The sequence below is a fragment of the Notamacropus eugenii genome, chromosome 6 (assembly GCF_028372415.1).
Source record: "Notamacropus eugenii isolate mMacEug1 chromosome 6, mMacEug1.pri_v2, whole genome shotgun sequence".
NCBI classification, from domain to species: Eukaryota; Metazoa; Chordata; class Mammalia; order Diprotodontia; family Macropodidae; genus Notamacropus; species Notamacropus eugenii.
Window position 1 is genome coordinate 18,578,671 of NC_092877.1, and position 14,866 is coordinate 18,593,536.

General features: G+C 37.1%; 1 protein-coding gene across 3 annotated transcripts in view; it reads left to right on the forward strand.

The window, feature by feature from the left end:
* The window catches only part of CCDC73 (coiled-coil domain containing 73), a 155,095-nt gene that overhangs the window by 19,635 nt on the left and 120,594 nt on the right, over positions 1-14,866 (forward strand). For all 3 annotated transcript variants that reach the window (XM_072619232.1, XM_072619234.1, XM_072619233.1), the window contains exon 2: positions 1,186-1,332. In XM_072619232.1, the coding sequence (XP_072475333.1) occupies positions 1,201-1,332 (132 nt within the window). In that variant the 5' untranslated portion in view covers positions 1,186-1,200. The remainder of the gene's footprint in view (positions 1-1,185; positions 1,333-14,866) is intronic.

The following is a 14,866-nucleotide window of genomic DNA, read 5'->3' on the forward strand; positions in this document are numbered from 1 at the left end:
TTTCCTTCTCCAGCTCATTTTATAGGTGAGGAAATTGAGGCCAACAGAATTAAGTGACTTGCCCAGGATCACAGAGCTAGGAAGTGTGTGAGGCCAAATTTGAACTCAGGAAGGTGAATCTTCCTGACTTTGGGGCCAGCACTCTGTCCACTGCGTTACCTAGCTACCCTTTTCAATCAATAAACACCCGTTAGTTCTTGTGTGCCGGGGACCGTGCTGGGTGCAGGGGCTACTGACAAAAAAAGGTAACAGATTTTCCCTCAAGGAACTCAGGAACTTTTATGGGGGACACATACCTAGATGTTTATAAATACAAGGTAATTTGGGGTATGAAGACATTCGCAGCTGGGGGATCAAGAGAGGTTTCATCTTGAAAGCGGCTCTGTGTTGAGTTTGAAGGAAACAGGGGGTGTGGTGAGTTTCGTGTATGTTAGTTTTGTTTTTCCATGTTCCTGGAGGGTAAAAAACATTTCTTATACCTCTTTTCTCTTCCTTCTCTTGTAGTTAGACTTATTTCAAGGAAGTTTGTGGTTAAGCTTATTTTGATTGTTAAGTGAATAATATTTTCCTATAGTGCAGTTGAAAGGCCATTGGCTTATTAGTAGGAGGGCTTGAGTTTGAAGACCCTTTCTGATGCTTTCTATCACTGTGACCCTAGGGAAGTCACTGTATGACTCTGGGCCTTATTTTGCTCCTGTGAGCTCTTTCCACTAATGCAGATTGGTGACTGATGAGCACCTTAGAGCCTTGGGCATTCAGGGTTCCAGGTCTGGGGTCCTGGGAGGTGAAGCACTGTTTGAACCGGGGTTTTGAGGACTCAAGTTCAGCTTTCCGTTTTCTAGAAGTAAGGTGGTGAAGTGAGTAGCGTGCTGGGCTGGGGGTCAGAAAGCTGCCTCAGACAGCTTATCAGCTCGGTGACTCTGCGTAAATCGTTTGTCGTTTGTCAGCCTCAGTTTTTCTCATCTATGAAATGAGGTAATAATAGCACTTACTTCACAGATTGTTGTGAGAATCAAATGAAGAAACACCACCTAATGACCAGCCAGCTGTTCTTACTCACTGTCCCGTGCTGTCTCTTCATGTCACAGGTGTAGAAGCTAAAATGAGTGCAAGCTGAAGTTTTTACTGTAATTAAGCTTCATCTAGCATTACTGTTGAATCTTTTTTAAAATTTTTATATTGCAGGAGCCAAATTTTATTATGGATAAAGACTTTACGACTGAGTCAACTCCCTATTCCCTTCAAAGTTCTTCAGAACCATTGTTTTCTATCCAGATATTAGAATTTAAAGCAAGTTTGTTAGAGGCGTTAGAAGAATTACGCATGAGAAGGGTAAGGACTTTTTAGTTGTTATGATTATTTTAAAGACAGTATTTGATTTTGATCAGATCTTTTATGCCCCTTTAAAAATTCCAGAATTATTTCCCTGAAATATTGGTCCTAATGTAATGTTATGATGGATCATCAATCTGTTCCAGTGTAAGTATTTTTCTAAAGGTAAAGACTGAAGCCCACTAATGTTTTCTCATTCTGGGTGACCCCTGTCCATGTCTTTCCACTGAACTTCCATATGGGATCTGCCCACTATGCAAATATACTTATCTAGGCCTTTTGCCTTTGCCAGGATGTCTATGCAACACCTGGGCTGTTTGTTACTCCTCACTCTCCCTGTGTAACTGGCCACTTTCTTTTCTAATCAGACATTTCCTTGGTAATTTCTTTTATTCCACTATGCAAGTCATGTCTGATAATATGTAGCAGACGCCTTACTCCCACCATGTCTTTCCATTGCTCTTAGTGTCATGCAGAATTCTGATTCATCAGAGATGGTGGTGTTCCATGACTTATCACTATGACGCTATGAGAAGAATATAGATATTCAAAGATGGCTTTTTGTTTCAGAGAGCAACTTGAGATCATTGACCGTATGAGCAACTTCCCAAATTCAACCTCTGCTAAGCACTGCTATGTCCTAGGCACCATGCCAGGCACTGGAGGCACAAAGGCAAGAATGAAACAGCTCCTCAAGGAGTTTGTGTTGTAGGAGGGGAGGCAACATGGGCATATCTAAGTGAACATACAAAACATATGCAAAGTAAGCTACGTGGTGATTTTGGTCAGGAGGGCACTAGCCACCAGGGAGATCAGGAAAGACTGACTGGAGAAGGTGGTGCTTCAGATGAGGTTTGAAGGAAGCAAGGGGGTCTAAGAGGTAAACGCATCCCAGGGAGAGAGGATATCCCAAGCATGGGGCACAGCCAATGCAAAGGCAGTTTGACTGGACCACAAAGGGTGGGAAAGGGGAATGATGTCTAGCAGTTTGGAAAAGTATGTTGGGACCTACTGGTATGTGAAAGAATTTTAAAATTAACCAACCTAAAGAGTATATTTTTTATCTAAAAAGTATTTCATTCAATAAGCATTAAGTACCTGCTATTATACCAGATGTTTTGCTAAGTGCTGGAGATACAAAAAAATGACAGTCTAGTTCATTATCCATCCGTTCAAGAAATGTACTTAGCTCTGTGTAATCTAGCTGAATGGGCTGCCCATACAACTGCATATCATAATACCAGATGTTTTGCTAAGTGCTGGAGATACAAAAAAATGACAGTCTAGTTCATTATCCATCCGTTCAAGAAATGTACTTAGCTCTGTGTAATCTAGCTGAATGGGCTGCCCATACAACTGCATATCATAATCTGTACTCAGCTTAGCATTAGACCTGGCCCTGGGGCAGAGTTGCCCTGGCAGCAGATTGAATTAGAAGTAAATGAACCATACCTCACCCCTCTCTGGGAGGGACATGGGTCCTTCTAAGTCTGCAACACCTTCCTTTGACTGTCTGGCCACTGATCTCTGGGCAGGACCAGATTTGCCATCTGTCCTACCATTGTCCATGCATAGCCCAACCCCCACTATCATTTCCACTCTCACTTCTTACTCTAGTGAGAATGATAATCAAATCAACAGTCTCATTGCTCCTGTGAAGGATTTGATACCCTTGTTCTGCAGTCTTCAGAATCCCTATTCTATATTCAGAGTCCCAGGCTGCCTAGGCAGAAGCTCCCTTTCCATACTGCCACCTTCTGCTTCCTCCTACTCGTCCATCACATTCTTATTTCTCCTCTATCTATAGCCCAATCAAGCTTCCCTTCCAGTGTGGACCACTTGTTCTTTTGATAAAAACTGCCTATCACATTAGACTTCCAAGTTTCATGGTCTTCCATTTCTAAGTTAATTTCACATGATTTCACTTTGAACACTCTGCATTACAGCAAAATTTACCATTCTCTGAATCCAGGGTTCTATCTCTTGCCATTGTGCTTTTGTCCAGAGTATTATCCTTAGCATATACTCCCTTCTTACATCTACCTCTTAGAATCTTTGCTTAACCATTATACTATCTGCTATGGAAAGTTTTCCCTAGTGATGATGCTCTTTCTTTCCTCAAATAATGATATATATATTTATCATTCTATTTATATGTTGTACTCTCTCCTCCTAGACCTCTTCCCTATTCCATAGAATGTAAGCTTCCTGAGGTCAGACTTGTTTATTTTGTTTTTAATTCTTCACAGTCTAGTACCTTGTACATAACAGGGGATTAATAAATACTAGTTGATTTGAATTTCCCAAATATCTTCCCCATTCCTGTGAAGAGTTCACAAACATTTCCATGATACCTTCATCATGGCTCTTAAATGATCCCGGAGTGAACAGTCTTTTGTGTGATAATCATAAACACGTGACACACTTACCACTAAATCTTAATGGCTCATGCTTGCCTTGATGCTTGCCAGGGTCTGTGCAGACTGCCTCCCCACACCTAAATAGAGGGAAAAAGTAGCTAAAACAACATTTAAAAGTGCAAAACAACAAAAAATTATCATGGTCCTGGGAATTTTCATTTGGGGATTTCTTTTAGGGAGTGACCAGGGGAATTCTTTCTATTTCCACATTAACCTGTGGTTTTAAGAGGCCTACATTAGAATAAGAGTTGAGAAAGGTTTCCTGTAGATGTTGGGATTTTAGCTGGAACTTGAAGAAAGCCAGGGAAGCCAGTTGGCAGAGATGAGGAGGGAGACTCTTCCTTTAATGGGAAGCAGCCAGTGAAAATGGACAGACAGCTGATGCAATATCAAGGAGGTTAGTGCCATTGGCTCACCGAATATGTTGTGGGAAAGGGGAAGAGAGAGGGAGAGGAGATGACCCATGACCTCCTGAGGTGATCCCTTTCACTTTTGGATAGCTTTAATTATTAGGACATTTTCCTTGCATGAAATCTAAATTTGCCTCGTGATAACTTCTAACCATTACTCCCAGTACTGATCTCTAGAGTCAGACAGAGCAAGTCCAGTCCTTCTTCAGGTGGCAAAGTCCTAATCTGAAGATATCCAATATGGTTCTCCAAGTCTTCTCCAGGTTAAACATCCTCAAGGCCCCTGTATCAAACCTCATGCTTTCTTCTGAATACTCTCTAGCTTATAAATGTCCTTTCTTAAATATGTCACCAAGAACTGAACACAACACATCAAATGTAGTCTGACCAGGGCAGAATACAACAGGATTAGTACCTCTTTATTCTTGCAAGCTATGCTTTTTTTTCCTTTTTTTGCAATGCCATGCAACAAGATCTTACTAGCTTTTTTGGCAGCCAAATTACACTTTTTACAGAAAACACAGTTCCCTAAAACTGCCAAATTCTCCTCAGAACTGCCCTCAAGCAATGCTTCCCACATCTTGCACTGGGAAAGTTTAGTTTTTGAACTTAAATGAAAGTGTTTACATTTATTCCTATTAAATTCCATCTTATTCAGTTCAATCCAGTGTCTTATGCCCTGTCAAGATGTTTTTGAATTCTGTTTCTGTCATCTCTGTGTTAACTATCCCTTCTAGCTTTCAGTCATCTTAAAAAAACCCCAGTCATTGATAAAAATATCAGACATAAAAAGCATAACTCTCTGAGGTGCCCCATAGGAAAACTCCTTACAAGTTGACAAGGATCCATTAATAATCCTCCAGATAATTATTCAGTCAATTCAAATCCATCTAATTGTACAATTAATTATCGAGCCAACATTTCTCCATCAACACAACAGGTTTTACTCTTTTACTCTATAAGAGTTCCTAGCCTCTCCTGCTAGGGGGCATCTTTCTTAATCAGAGGGTGTTCCCTTTAAGGGCATCTCCCTTAAGGAGGCATCTCCCTTAAGTGGCCCTCTCCCTTGGGGGGGGCAGCCCCCCCCTTAGGGGGCTGCAACTTCCTTAAACTGCATCTCCCTTAAGGGGCAAAGGAACCCGCTTGGTGTGTTCTGTTATCCCCCAATAATGCCTTTTATTTGGAAGCAGCCTGAGCAAATTCTTTCAAGACATACAACATATACCCCAACATTTTGGGGTGACCCTAGTCCTCATCACTGTGAGCTACAATTTAGCAACTGTGTTCCAAAGGGAAACAAATAAGGCCATCTCTATGTATGGACTACTCTTGATGAATTTTTGTAAATTATTTCCTCTTCTAGATATACACTAACCATGTCTTTAATAGTCTGTGCAAGAATTTTGCCAGGAATAGAAGTCAAACTTACTGACCTGTATCTCCCTCCTTCCTGGCTCCCCCTTCCTACCTCTTTCTTCCTTTAGAGTTCTTTGGGCAAAGCTGAATAATCACTTTTAGAGCATGGTGTAGAAGGAATTCTTTTAGCATGCCAGTTGACTTAGATTATCTCAGAGGTCCATTCCAAATTGGAATTCTGTGATTTTGTTATTTTAACACCTGGTATCTAATGAACTATATGAGAATATGGAAATGGTATTTAAGGATATGAAGCAGAGAAGAGTGCATAGATAAGACAAAATATTTAGTTTGGTGGCAACACAGTTTTAAAGAAACTAAGGGACTGAGTTTTCAAGATCTCATAAGAAGGAGGACACTCCCAAATACTAAAATAGATCATTAATATCAAAAAAGGTAACTGAGAAGACATTAGCGTCTGGTGACTTATTCACCTACATTCTCTTACTTGTAAATTTCTTATAAGAATGCCATTAGCTTTTCAGTACATAGATCTTAGAGCCATCCCCCAGGTGGGCAATGAGTTTCTCCCAGAATTGCATAAAAGAGCAGCTTGGGAAATGGCACAGCACTTTCACTAATCCTGAAGTTGTTCCCAAACATGAAAATCCATCCTTTGAGTCATTTTCTCAGTGTTACCATAAGGCTGTGAATACTAGGATTTTAGAAGAATGAAAATTGCAAGTGCTGTGAAAGCTATCAGAAAGGCATATAGTTGGTACATATTGTCTGCAATATATTTTCAAGGATGACCTAGGTATGAGGCTGGAAAAAATGGGCAGAGATAATAGATGGACACCTTAAGGATTGCACTAATATCCAAAAAATACTAAAAGGTTCAGAGGAAGTTCTTCAGTATATTAGATAGATTTTCTTTGAAGGATATATGAAAGAATATGGACAAGAATTGCACAGGATAAGAAAATATGATCTCATTGCTATCTGTGTTGATGGAGACAATGCTCACATCAGTGAGATCATGTATTTATTGAAGTAAATGAGAGTGAAAAAGTTCTCAGAGGGTGAGTATAAAGAGAAATCCAAGACACTAAGAAATAAGCATCAGTGAACAATCACTGTTATGGCTTAAAAACCATGATAGGAGACGGAAAATGAACAGTGATGTAAGAGAATCAGGTTGTGGCGGTAATAGTGGTTTCAGAGAAGTGATAGAGAATTGATTGAGGTGTAAAAAATATGATTTTGCCATTTAAGAGTGGTATTTTATTATGGGTGTGTGTGGGGAATTAAAGCTTAATTACATGGAGGTTAAAGAGTGTATGGATGGATGAGGAAATGAAAGCAGTGAGTATAGAGTACACATTCCATAAATCCAACTGTGAATGAGAGAACAGAAATAGAATGTTAGCTTCAGGGGACTATGGGGTGAAAGTTTGGTTTTCTCAGTTTAGAGGAGATGTGTATATCTGGAGATAAATCGGAAGTGGGCATCACCTATTGGTGATGGCCACTTGCTGGTTAAATTTTTGGTTGTAACAGTACATGAAACAAAGAAAAACACAAATTGGCTTTTAGTCCAATGGTATCCCTTATGCTTCTTCGGGGATAGCAGTAGGGAAAATGATGGAAAAGGGACAAGAAGGCATCAAGAATCAATTTTTAGGTGATCTTTAAACTTTAATTTGTCTGTTAGTATTTTAAATGTGAGATCCTTGTCCATTGACCAGTCAGTGAATGTACATATCACTGGAAAAGCGGAATAATATCATTATTGATATTTTTGCTATAAATGAAACCAGAATAAAGAAAGAAGTTGCAGGTTAGTGGAAAGGATGGGTCACAGGTACTTTTTTAAAAAAATTATTTAGTTACTTTTAGCATTCATTTAAAAAAATTGAGTTCTGAATTCTTTCCTTCCCTCCCACCCCTCTTTCACCCACTGTAAAGGCAAGAAATGTTATATCAATTTTGCATGTGAAATTTTGTAAAATATATTAACCATGTTGCAAAGAAGGCAAAAAAATAAAGTGAAAAAAATATGCTTCAATCTGCATTTAGACTCCATCAGTTCTTTCTTTGGAGGTGGGTAGAATCATAAGTCCTTCAGAATTGTTTTGGATGGTTGTATTAATCAGAATAGCTAAGTCATTCACAATTGATCATCATGTAATATTGCTGTAACTGTACAATATGCTGCTTACTTTACTTTGCATCAATTCATATGTCTTCCCAAATTTTTCAGAAGTTATCCTGCTTGTCATTTTTATAGCACAATAATATTCCATCACATTCATATACTACAACTTGCTCAACTGCTCCCCAATTGATGGACATCCCCTCAGTTTTCCATTTTTGCCACCACAAAAAGAGCTGCAGTAAATATTTTTGCACATATAGGTCCTTTTCCTTTTAAAAAAAATCTCTTTGTGATACAGACATGGTAGTGGTATTGCTAGACCAAAGGATTTTATACAGTTTTATAGCCCTTTGGGCATAGTTCCAAATTGCTCTCCAGAATGGTTGAAGCAGTTTACAACTCCACTAACAGTACATTAGTGTCCTAATTTTCCCATCCCCTCCAACATTTGTCATTTTCCTTTTCATTCATATTAGCCAATCAGATAGTGTAAGGTGGTACCTCAGAGCTGTTTTAATTTTCTTTTCTCTTATCAGTAGTGATTTAGATTATTTTTTCATGTGACTGTAGATAGCTTTGATTTCTTATCTGAAAATTGCTTGTTCATATCCTTTGATTATTTATCAGTGAGGGAATGACTTGTATCTCATAAATTTGATTCATTTTTCTACAAAATTGAGAAATAAGGCCTTTATCAGAGAATTTGATATAATTCCCCTCCCATTCCCAGCTTCCTGCTTTGCTTCTAATCTTGGCTGAATTACTTTTGTTTGTGTAAAACGTTTTTAGTTTAATGTGATCAAAGTTATCCATTTTATATCCTATGATCTTCTCTATCTCTTATTTGATTGCAGATTCTTCCCTTATCCATATATTTGAAGGTAAAGGTTTTCATGTTCACCTCACTTGCTTATGGTATCACCTTTTATCCCTAAATCATGTACCCATTGTGACTTAATCTTGGCATGAGATTTTGATTTATACCTAATTTCTGCGAAACAGCTTTCCAGTTTTCCCATTACTTTTTGCCAAATAGTTCTTGTCCCAAAAGCTTGAGTTTTGGGGTTTATAAAACACTAGGTTACAATGGTCTGCTTTCAGTTGTATATTGTATATCCAATCTATTCCACTGATCTACCACTCTATTTCTTAGCCAGTACCAGATTATTTTGATGATTACCACTTTGGTACTGTTAAGCCACCTTCTTTTGCATTTGTTTCCCTGCTGATTCCCTTAATATTCTTGATCTCACTGGTACTTCTTGGAGAGGTAAAGAAAGGAGTTGGTGTAATTGGTTTTTTTTAAATCACATTCTAAAGGTAACAAGAAATATTATTCCATGGGATATCTAGTTATCTCATTTTGCAGCACTTAAAAGTATTTGTACAAAGACTACCATGCAAAAACTGAAAATTATGAATCAGTCTTAGTTATCAGAGATGAAGAAGTGGAGGAATTATGGGAAAAATTCCATCAGCCTATCCAAATTAAATCAATATAGGATTGTGGGATCTTAGATTCAGAATGGGAAGGGACCTGAGAGGTTTTGGAGCAAGGCCTCCTCATTTTGCAAATGTATTCTGAAAGTAACTTTGATGCAAGAGTGGGAAACGATGAGGAAAGTTCAAATTATGGGGAAAGCATGGTTCAGGAAAAAGGAACACAAGAGGTCATAGACTTATAGGCTACCCAGAAGCCACACACTTTTACATAAAGAATACTTCTGTTGCAAAGGGAAATAGTAAGTGCTAGACATAGTAATTAACAAGTAATGTGAAAAATGAAATAATTAATATTTTAATAGATAGAGAAAGACTTGTAATTAGTGTGGGAAGTACATTTCAGTCAGTTGTCTGGGAGTACTGACTTCTCAATGCAAATATCAAAAGTAAAAAACCAAGTAAAATAAGGAATGGGAAAAATACAGTGTGCAAGTGAAAGAATTCTGAACTATTTAAACAAGTAATAAGTAATTAGGAATGGGAATTGATATAACAAATGACATCAGTGCCCACTGCAATTTAAGTGCTATAAATTTATTGCCACAGCAGGAAGACCAAAAGAACCTAAAGAGCACCTTAGTAAACATTTGACCTGCCAGATGGAAAGAAATTGTGGACAGAGGCAGTACCAATTTAGGATATGAACTTAATTGTAAAATCTTATGAAAAAGGATGTTGAACAGATGTACAGATGAGGGTAAAACTAGCTTCAAGAAAGCTTGATAAGAAGTTCAATTAAGTGTAGATATCCCAAGAGGATTAATAACAACAATGGAAGAAGGAGAACAAACAGAAGAAAAATAGAAAAGAGCTGTAAATATTACGACAATAAGCTGGTTTTTTAAAATCAAGAACAAGGAAACCTCCACATTGGTGGAGGGAGAAGGGTCAGTGAAGTGAATGAAGATGACTAAAGCAGCCACGTTGGACCAAGTATCCATAAAGGACATATTGCTGGACAAAACACTATTGTGAAAATGCTGAGGAATCAATATATAAGATATCTGAAGGGGGAGAAGATACTAAGACAGTGGAAATAATGAGACCTTGCTAATAACCCAAACTCCTGCTTTGTATTCCTGCTATTTCACTTATACAAGTTTTTTTGTGTGTGCAAGTCATATCTACAAAAATGGCAACTTCATCCATTAGGGTATTAGTAGGGAATAAGAAAGCTTTAACAAGCTGTATTCAACAGTGGAGCTTATCTTTACCATTTTTCCATTGACTAAAAGATGTAGAGAATATAAGATTTTGCTTATTATTTGTAAATTATGAAAAAATTGATTTGGTAGTATCTTAAAGGCTGTTTTCTAAAAAAGTGTTTCCCATTCACATTTCAAAATCATTTAAGATTCCTTGAAAAACATAACAACAGAAACAACTCTTATCATTGACACGGATTATAAATATCAAGTGAGACATGAAAAAGGGAGATATATACTCACCCAAGTATACTCACTGTGATGGAGAAGAGTCTTCACAAAGTCCAGGTTGAAGACGGTCTCTTGGTTTATGGTGAGTTGTTTCAGATGCATCTCTTTGTGGGTAACATTGTACTGATTGCATTAAACTCTGAAATATTGCACAGGTTCCTGCAAGAGATCTGTAATCATTCAGAAGAGTTTGGAAAGACCAAGTGAATGAAGAATGTCTTTTGTCCAGATTGCCTATATTTGGATGGAAAATCTCTAGAACTTGTCTGTTAGCATAAATATTTGAGACAGGTAATACAGATAGTCAAATAGTTGGGCTTGAAGTTGATCAGGAAAAGACTGAGCTGGATTGCTTTTGGAAAATTGCAAAGCTCCTTTAGTGATTTAATTGCAAATTCCTTGAATGATTCCAAGCTTTCCATAGACACAAAGGGTTATCTTTCTGATACCAATATTCTTTTGGTGGTATATGCAGTGAGCCATGGAATACAACAGTCTGAAGCATTAGAAATCTATATCACGAGGCAATGGAGAAGTACAAGGTATGTGTGAGCAGGCTGCAACATATAACTGATGAGGAATTTGAAAGATGAATAGAAATAAATGATCATCAAGGAAATGTATGATAATAAGTGAAAATAGGTTGGTCATGTGATGAGAGTGAGAGATGACAGATGGATCAGAGCCAGAGTGTTCCACTGGTACCCTTGAAATGTCAGGAGAAATTGAGGAAGATTTCCTGCACATTGGGCAGTAAATATATGAGAGGAGCATGGACAAGAGTGATACAGGATGAGGAGACATAGATGGATTGAAACCTGCTTTGTTGAAATAAATTCCCATATTGATAAGATTATAGATCCATCTGAGTATCTGAGTAAGGTATATAAACAGTGGAGAGGGAAATATTGAAAATGCTAAATCAAAGCAAGTATACAATTTAAGGGATAAGATCCTAGAGGAGAGAGATGAGATCAATAGCATGGGTGAAAGGGCTAGCCTTAGAAAGGAGAGATAATTGTTCTTGTGAAACAGTGATAGGGAAGATGCTTTGAGTTGGAGAAAAAAAGAATAGTGAAGGAGCTCTTGGTAGATGACTTTAAGATACTATGTCTATTTAATCTCTGACTGGGGAGAAAGTTTCATAAACCATGTTATAGGAGAGTAGAGGGACTTGTAGGAATTTCTACCTTGTAGGAATTTGTGGAGAAAAATAGTTGTATATCATTCATAGGAAAATCCTAGACTGTTTAGTACCACATTCTATCCAAATTGGAGACCTAATTTTAGCATTCCATTTTCCTCTGACAGATAGAAGAACATGAGGGCAGGAATGGACTAAAAGGCCGAGGGAACAGCTGGAGATCTTAATCTTAGACTACTAAAATTAGTTTTAAAAGGCAGTAGAATGGTAAGGATCCAACTGGAAAAATTCTTTGGCAGAAGCAATCAGAGAAATTTTTCATGATTTAAAAAAAAAACTTTGAATTTGGCTCAGAAAACAGTAAGCCAAAAAACAATTTTAAGAAATTCTATTGGATTTGATTTTACTGCAAATAACTTCATAATGAATGATTTGAAATTTTTATACTTTGAAAATAGGTTTCTCACATTTCATTACATTTACTTGAAATCATTTCTAAAGAAGCAGTTAGTAGATTTTCATCTGTGAAACTCAGGTATATTCTATATGATAAAAAAAGGATGACCTTATTTCACTTGAATTTTGGAAAAATAGTATAAAGAAACAAAATATTTTATGATATGAACAAATTTAAAAGAAGTTTTATACATGAGCATTTGAAATATTGTGTAAAAGTATTTTTGTAGAAAATAAGAAATAGTTACATTGTTTTAAAAATATTTAGACCCTCTAATATATAAAGTAATGGAAATTAAATATTTTGGTGACAATTTGAAGGAAATTCAACACACCATTCTATAAGATAAAAGTACTTCTATTTTTTTAAATTATGGAACTAGCAAACACTGTACTACATACATTTGCTGTGAACTTTGTAGAGCACATGTGGGATAGAAAAATGAGCTTTGGAGTTTCTTTCTTTCGATAGTTTTTCAAACAAGCTGGCTGGCAGTTTTCCCTCAAGGCTAATATATTTTTGTCTTGTGGTGGCCTACCACCCTTACATTTTTAACCCAGTATGACCTTTGGTTAGAGTGCCAACCTGTTAAAATGACTGTTTTAAATTTAAAATAATTTTGTGAGTTTGTTACTTCCTGTTAGTATGAACTAGAAGGAAAACTCTTGTTCTATTTATATTATTAAGAGGGACTTAAACATTAGGGAATTGAAAAGGTTAGTACTATATTTCTACTTTTAAGTGTTGTATTTATAGGTTATCTATGCTAAATAAGTTTTTTTAATCACAAACTTCAAATTTATTTTGCAGTGATTTAAAGCTAAAATAAAAGTAGGTATCAACAAATGAGAAATACTTTTATTTAATTAAGCAAATATGCTTCCTCTATGTGACTGTTATTTCCTTTAATTATTACATGTAATGCCCTATTCTATATATGTTCCAGTTTTACAGAGACAGCATTTCGATTGATTTATATTAATCCACCAATATTTATTTAGCATTCATTGTGTAGCTGCTACTGTATTAGAGACTATGAGTCATACAGAAGAAATATAAAACAGGGTCCTTGTCCTCAAGGAACTGATAATTTGATTGAAGAGCTGAAACTAACATGTGACATGAACTCAGCTGTAAAATGGAGATGGTAATAGCACCCACCTGGCAGAGTTGCCAGGAGGATCGAAGGCAATATTTGTTAGCATTTAGCTTTGTGCCTGGCTCATGGTAGGCACTGTATAAATGCTTTTTCCCTGGAGTGATTAAGGAGCAATTAAATGACAATTAGTATGTTTATGACTGGCAGGTATGGCAGAAATTGCATGGTGTGGAGGGAATCCCTTTTTTGTTATGGGCTGTTCTAGAGTCCACGGAGAGCCCCTGTAACCTGAAATTCTGTTATTCTAAGTTTAGAGAGGAAAAGATGAATTTGCATTAGAGAAGTTGGGAATTAAATTCATCTTTGAAGGAACATTAGGATTTTGATAAATTGGCAGGAGGGAAAACTGCAAGGGGCTCCATAGGCTAGTGTAAATTGTAAATCACTAAGAATGAACATAGTGCGTTTAGGTGAGAGTGAAGAGATTGATTCTCCTGGAGAGGAGGTGTTCTTGGTGGAAAGAGAACTGGACTTGGGGTGAGGCTACCTGGATTTGGGTCCCGCTTCAGATATTTACTAACTGTGTGATCATTTAACCTAACAACCTTTCTGTTTCCTCATGGAGACCATTGTGAAAGAAGTATTTTACTCTTGTGAAGAAAGTAATTTTCAAAAGCTTAAACTAACATAAGTGTGAATTATTATTTTTTGTGGGTAATAAGGTTGAAGAGGTAGGGTGGGACCAGATTAGGAAAGCCAGGCTGAGGAGTTTAGACTTGAGGCAGTAGAGGATCATTGTAGGTTCTTGAACTGGAAATGATAGGTTGAAAACAGTGCTTTGAAATGACTAGTGTGGCAGTGGTATACAGGAAGAACTGGAGAAGGGAGAGACTGTAGGCTGGGATACTATCTAGGAGGCTGTTGGAGTAATTCAGGCTGGCAGTGATAAGGCCTTAGACTATGCTATGGCAGGGGAAATGAAAAGACACTCTGTATGTGAATCATAAATAATAATTAAAAACAGAAAGACATAGCACATCTCTCTCCATACAACAGAAGGCCCAGGCCTGGAACATATTCCTTATCAATTTCCACACCTTGATATCCTTTTCTTCCTTTAAAGAACCAGCTAAGTCACTGACTGACCTTTTCATAAAACCTTTCTTGATATCTCTAGCTTAAAGTGAAATTGATCTCTTGTGAATCTCTTTCTATAATTGTCTACATCCTGCCATATTTTTTTGCATACGTGTTTGATTCCCTCTGGCTCCCTCCTACTCCCTTCTGACAAAAATTTAAGCTTTTTAGGACAAGATTTTTACATCAGTGTATTCATGGTACCTGGCACAATGTCTTATACGTAGTTGTTGCTTAATAAAAGTTTGTCACTTAATAAATTCCAATTGAATTGACATGCTGAAATGAAGATTGGCATTTTAGTTTTTTTAACCTGAACTTTATCAGTCTCTTCTCTGTTACCTATTGGCAGAGTGATTTATGGTAGAGTGAAAGGGAAGGAATTGAGCAAGCTCTTGCATTAGGGTGAATACT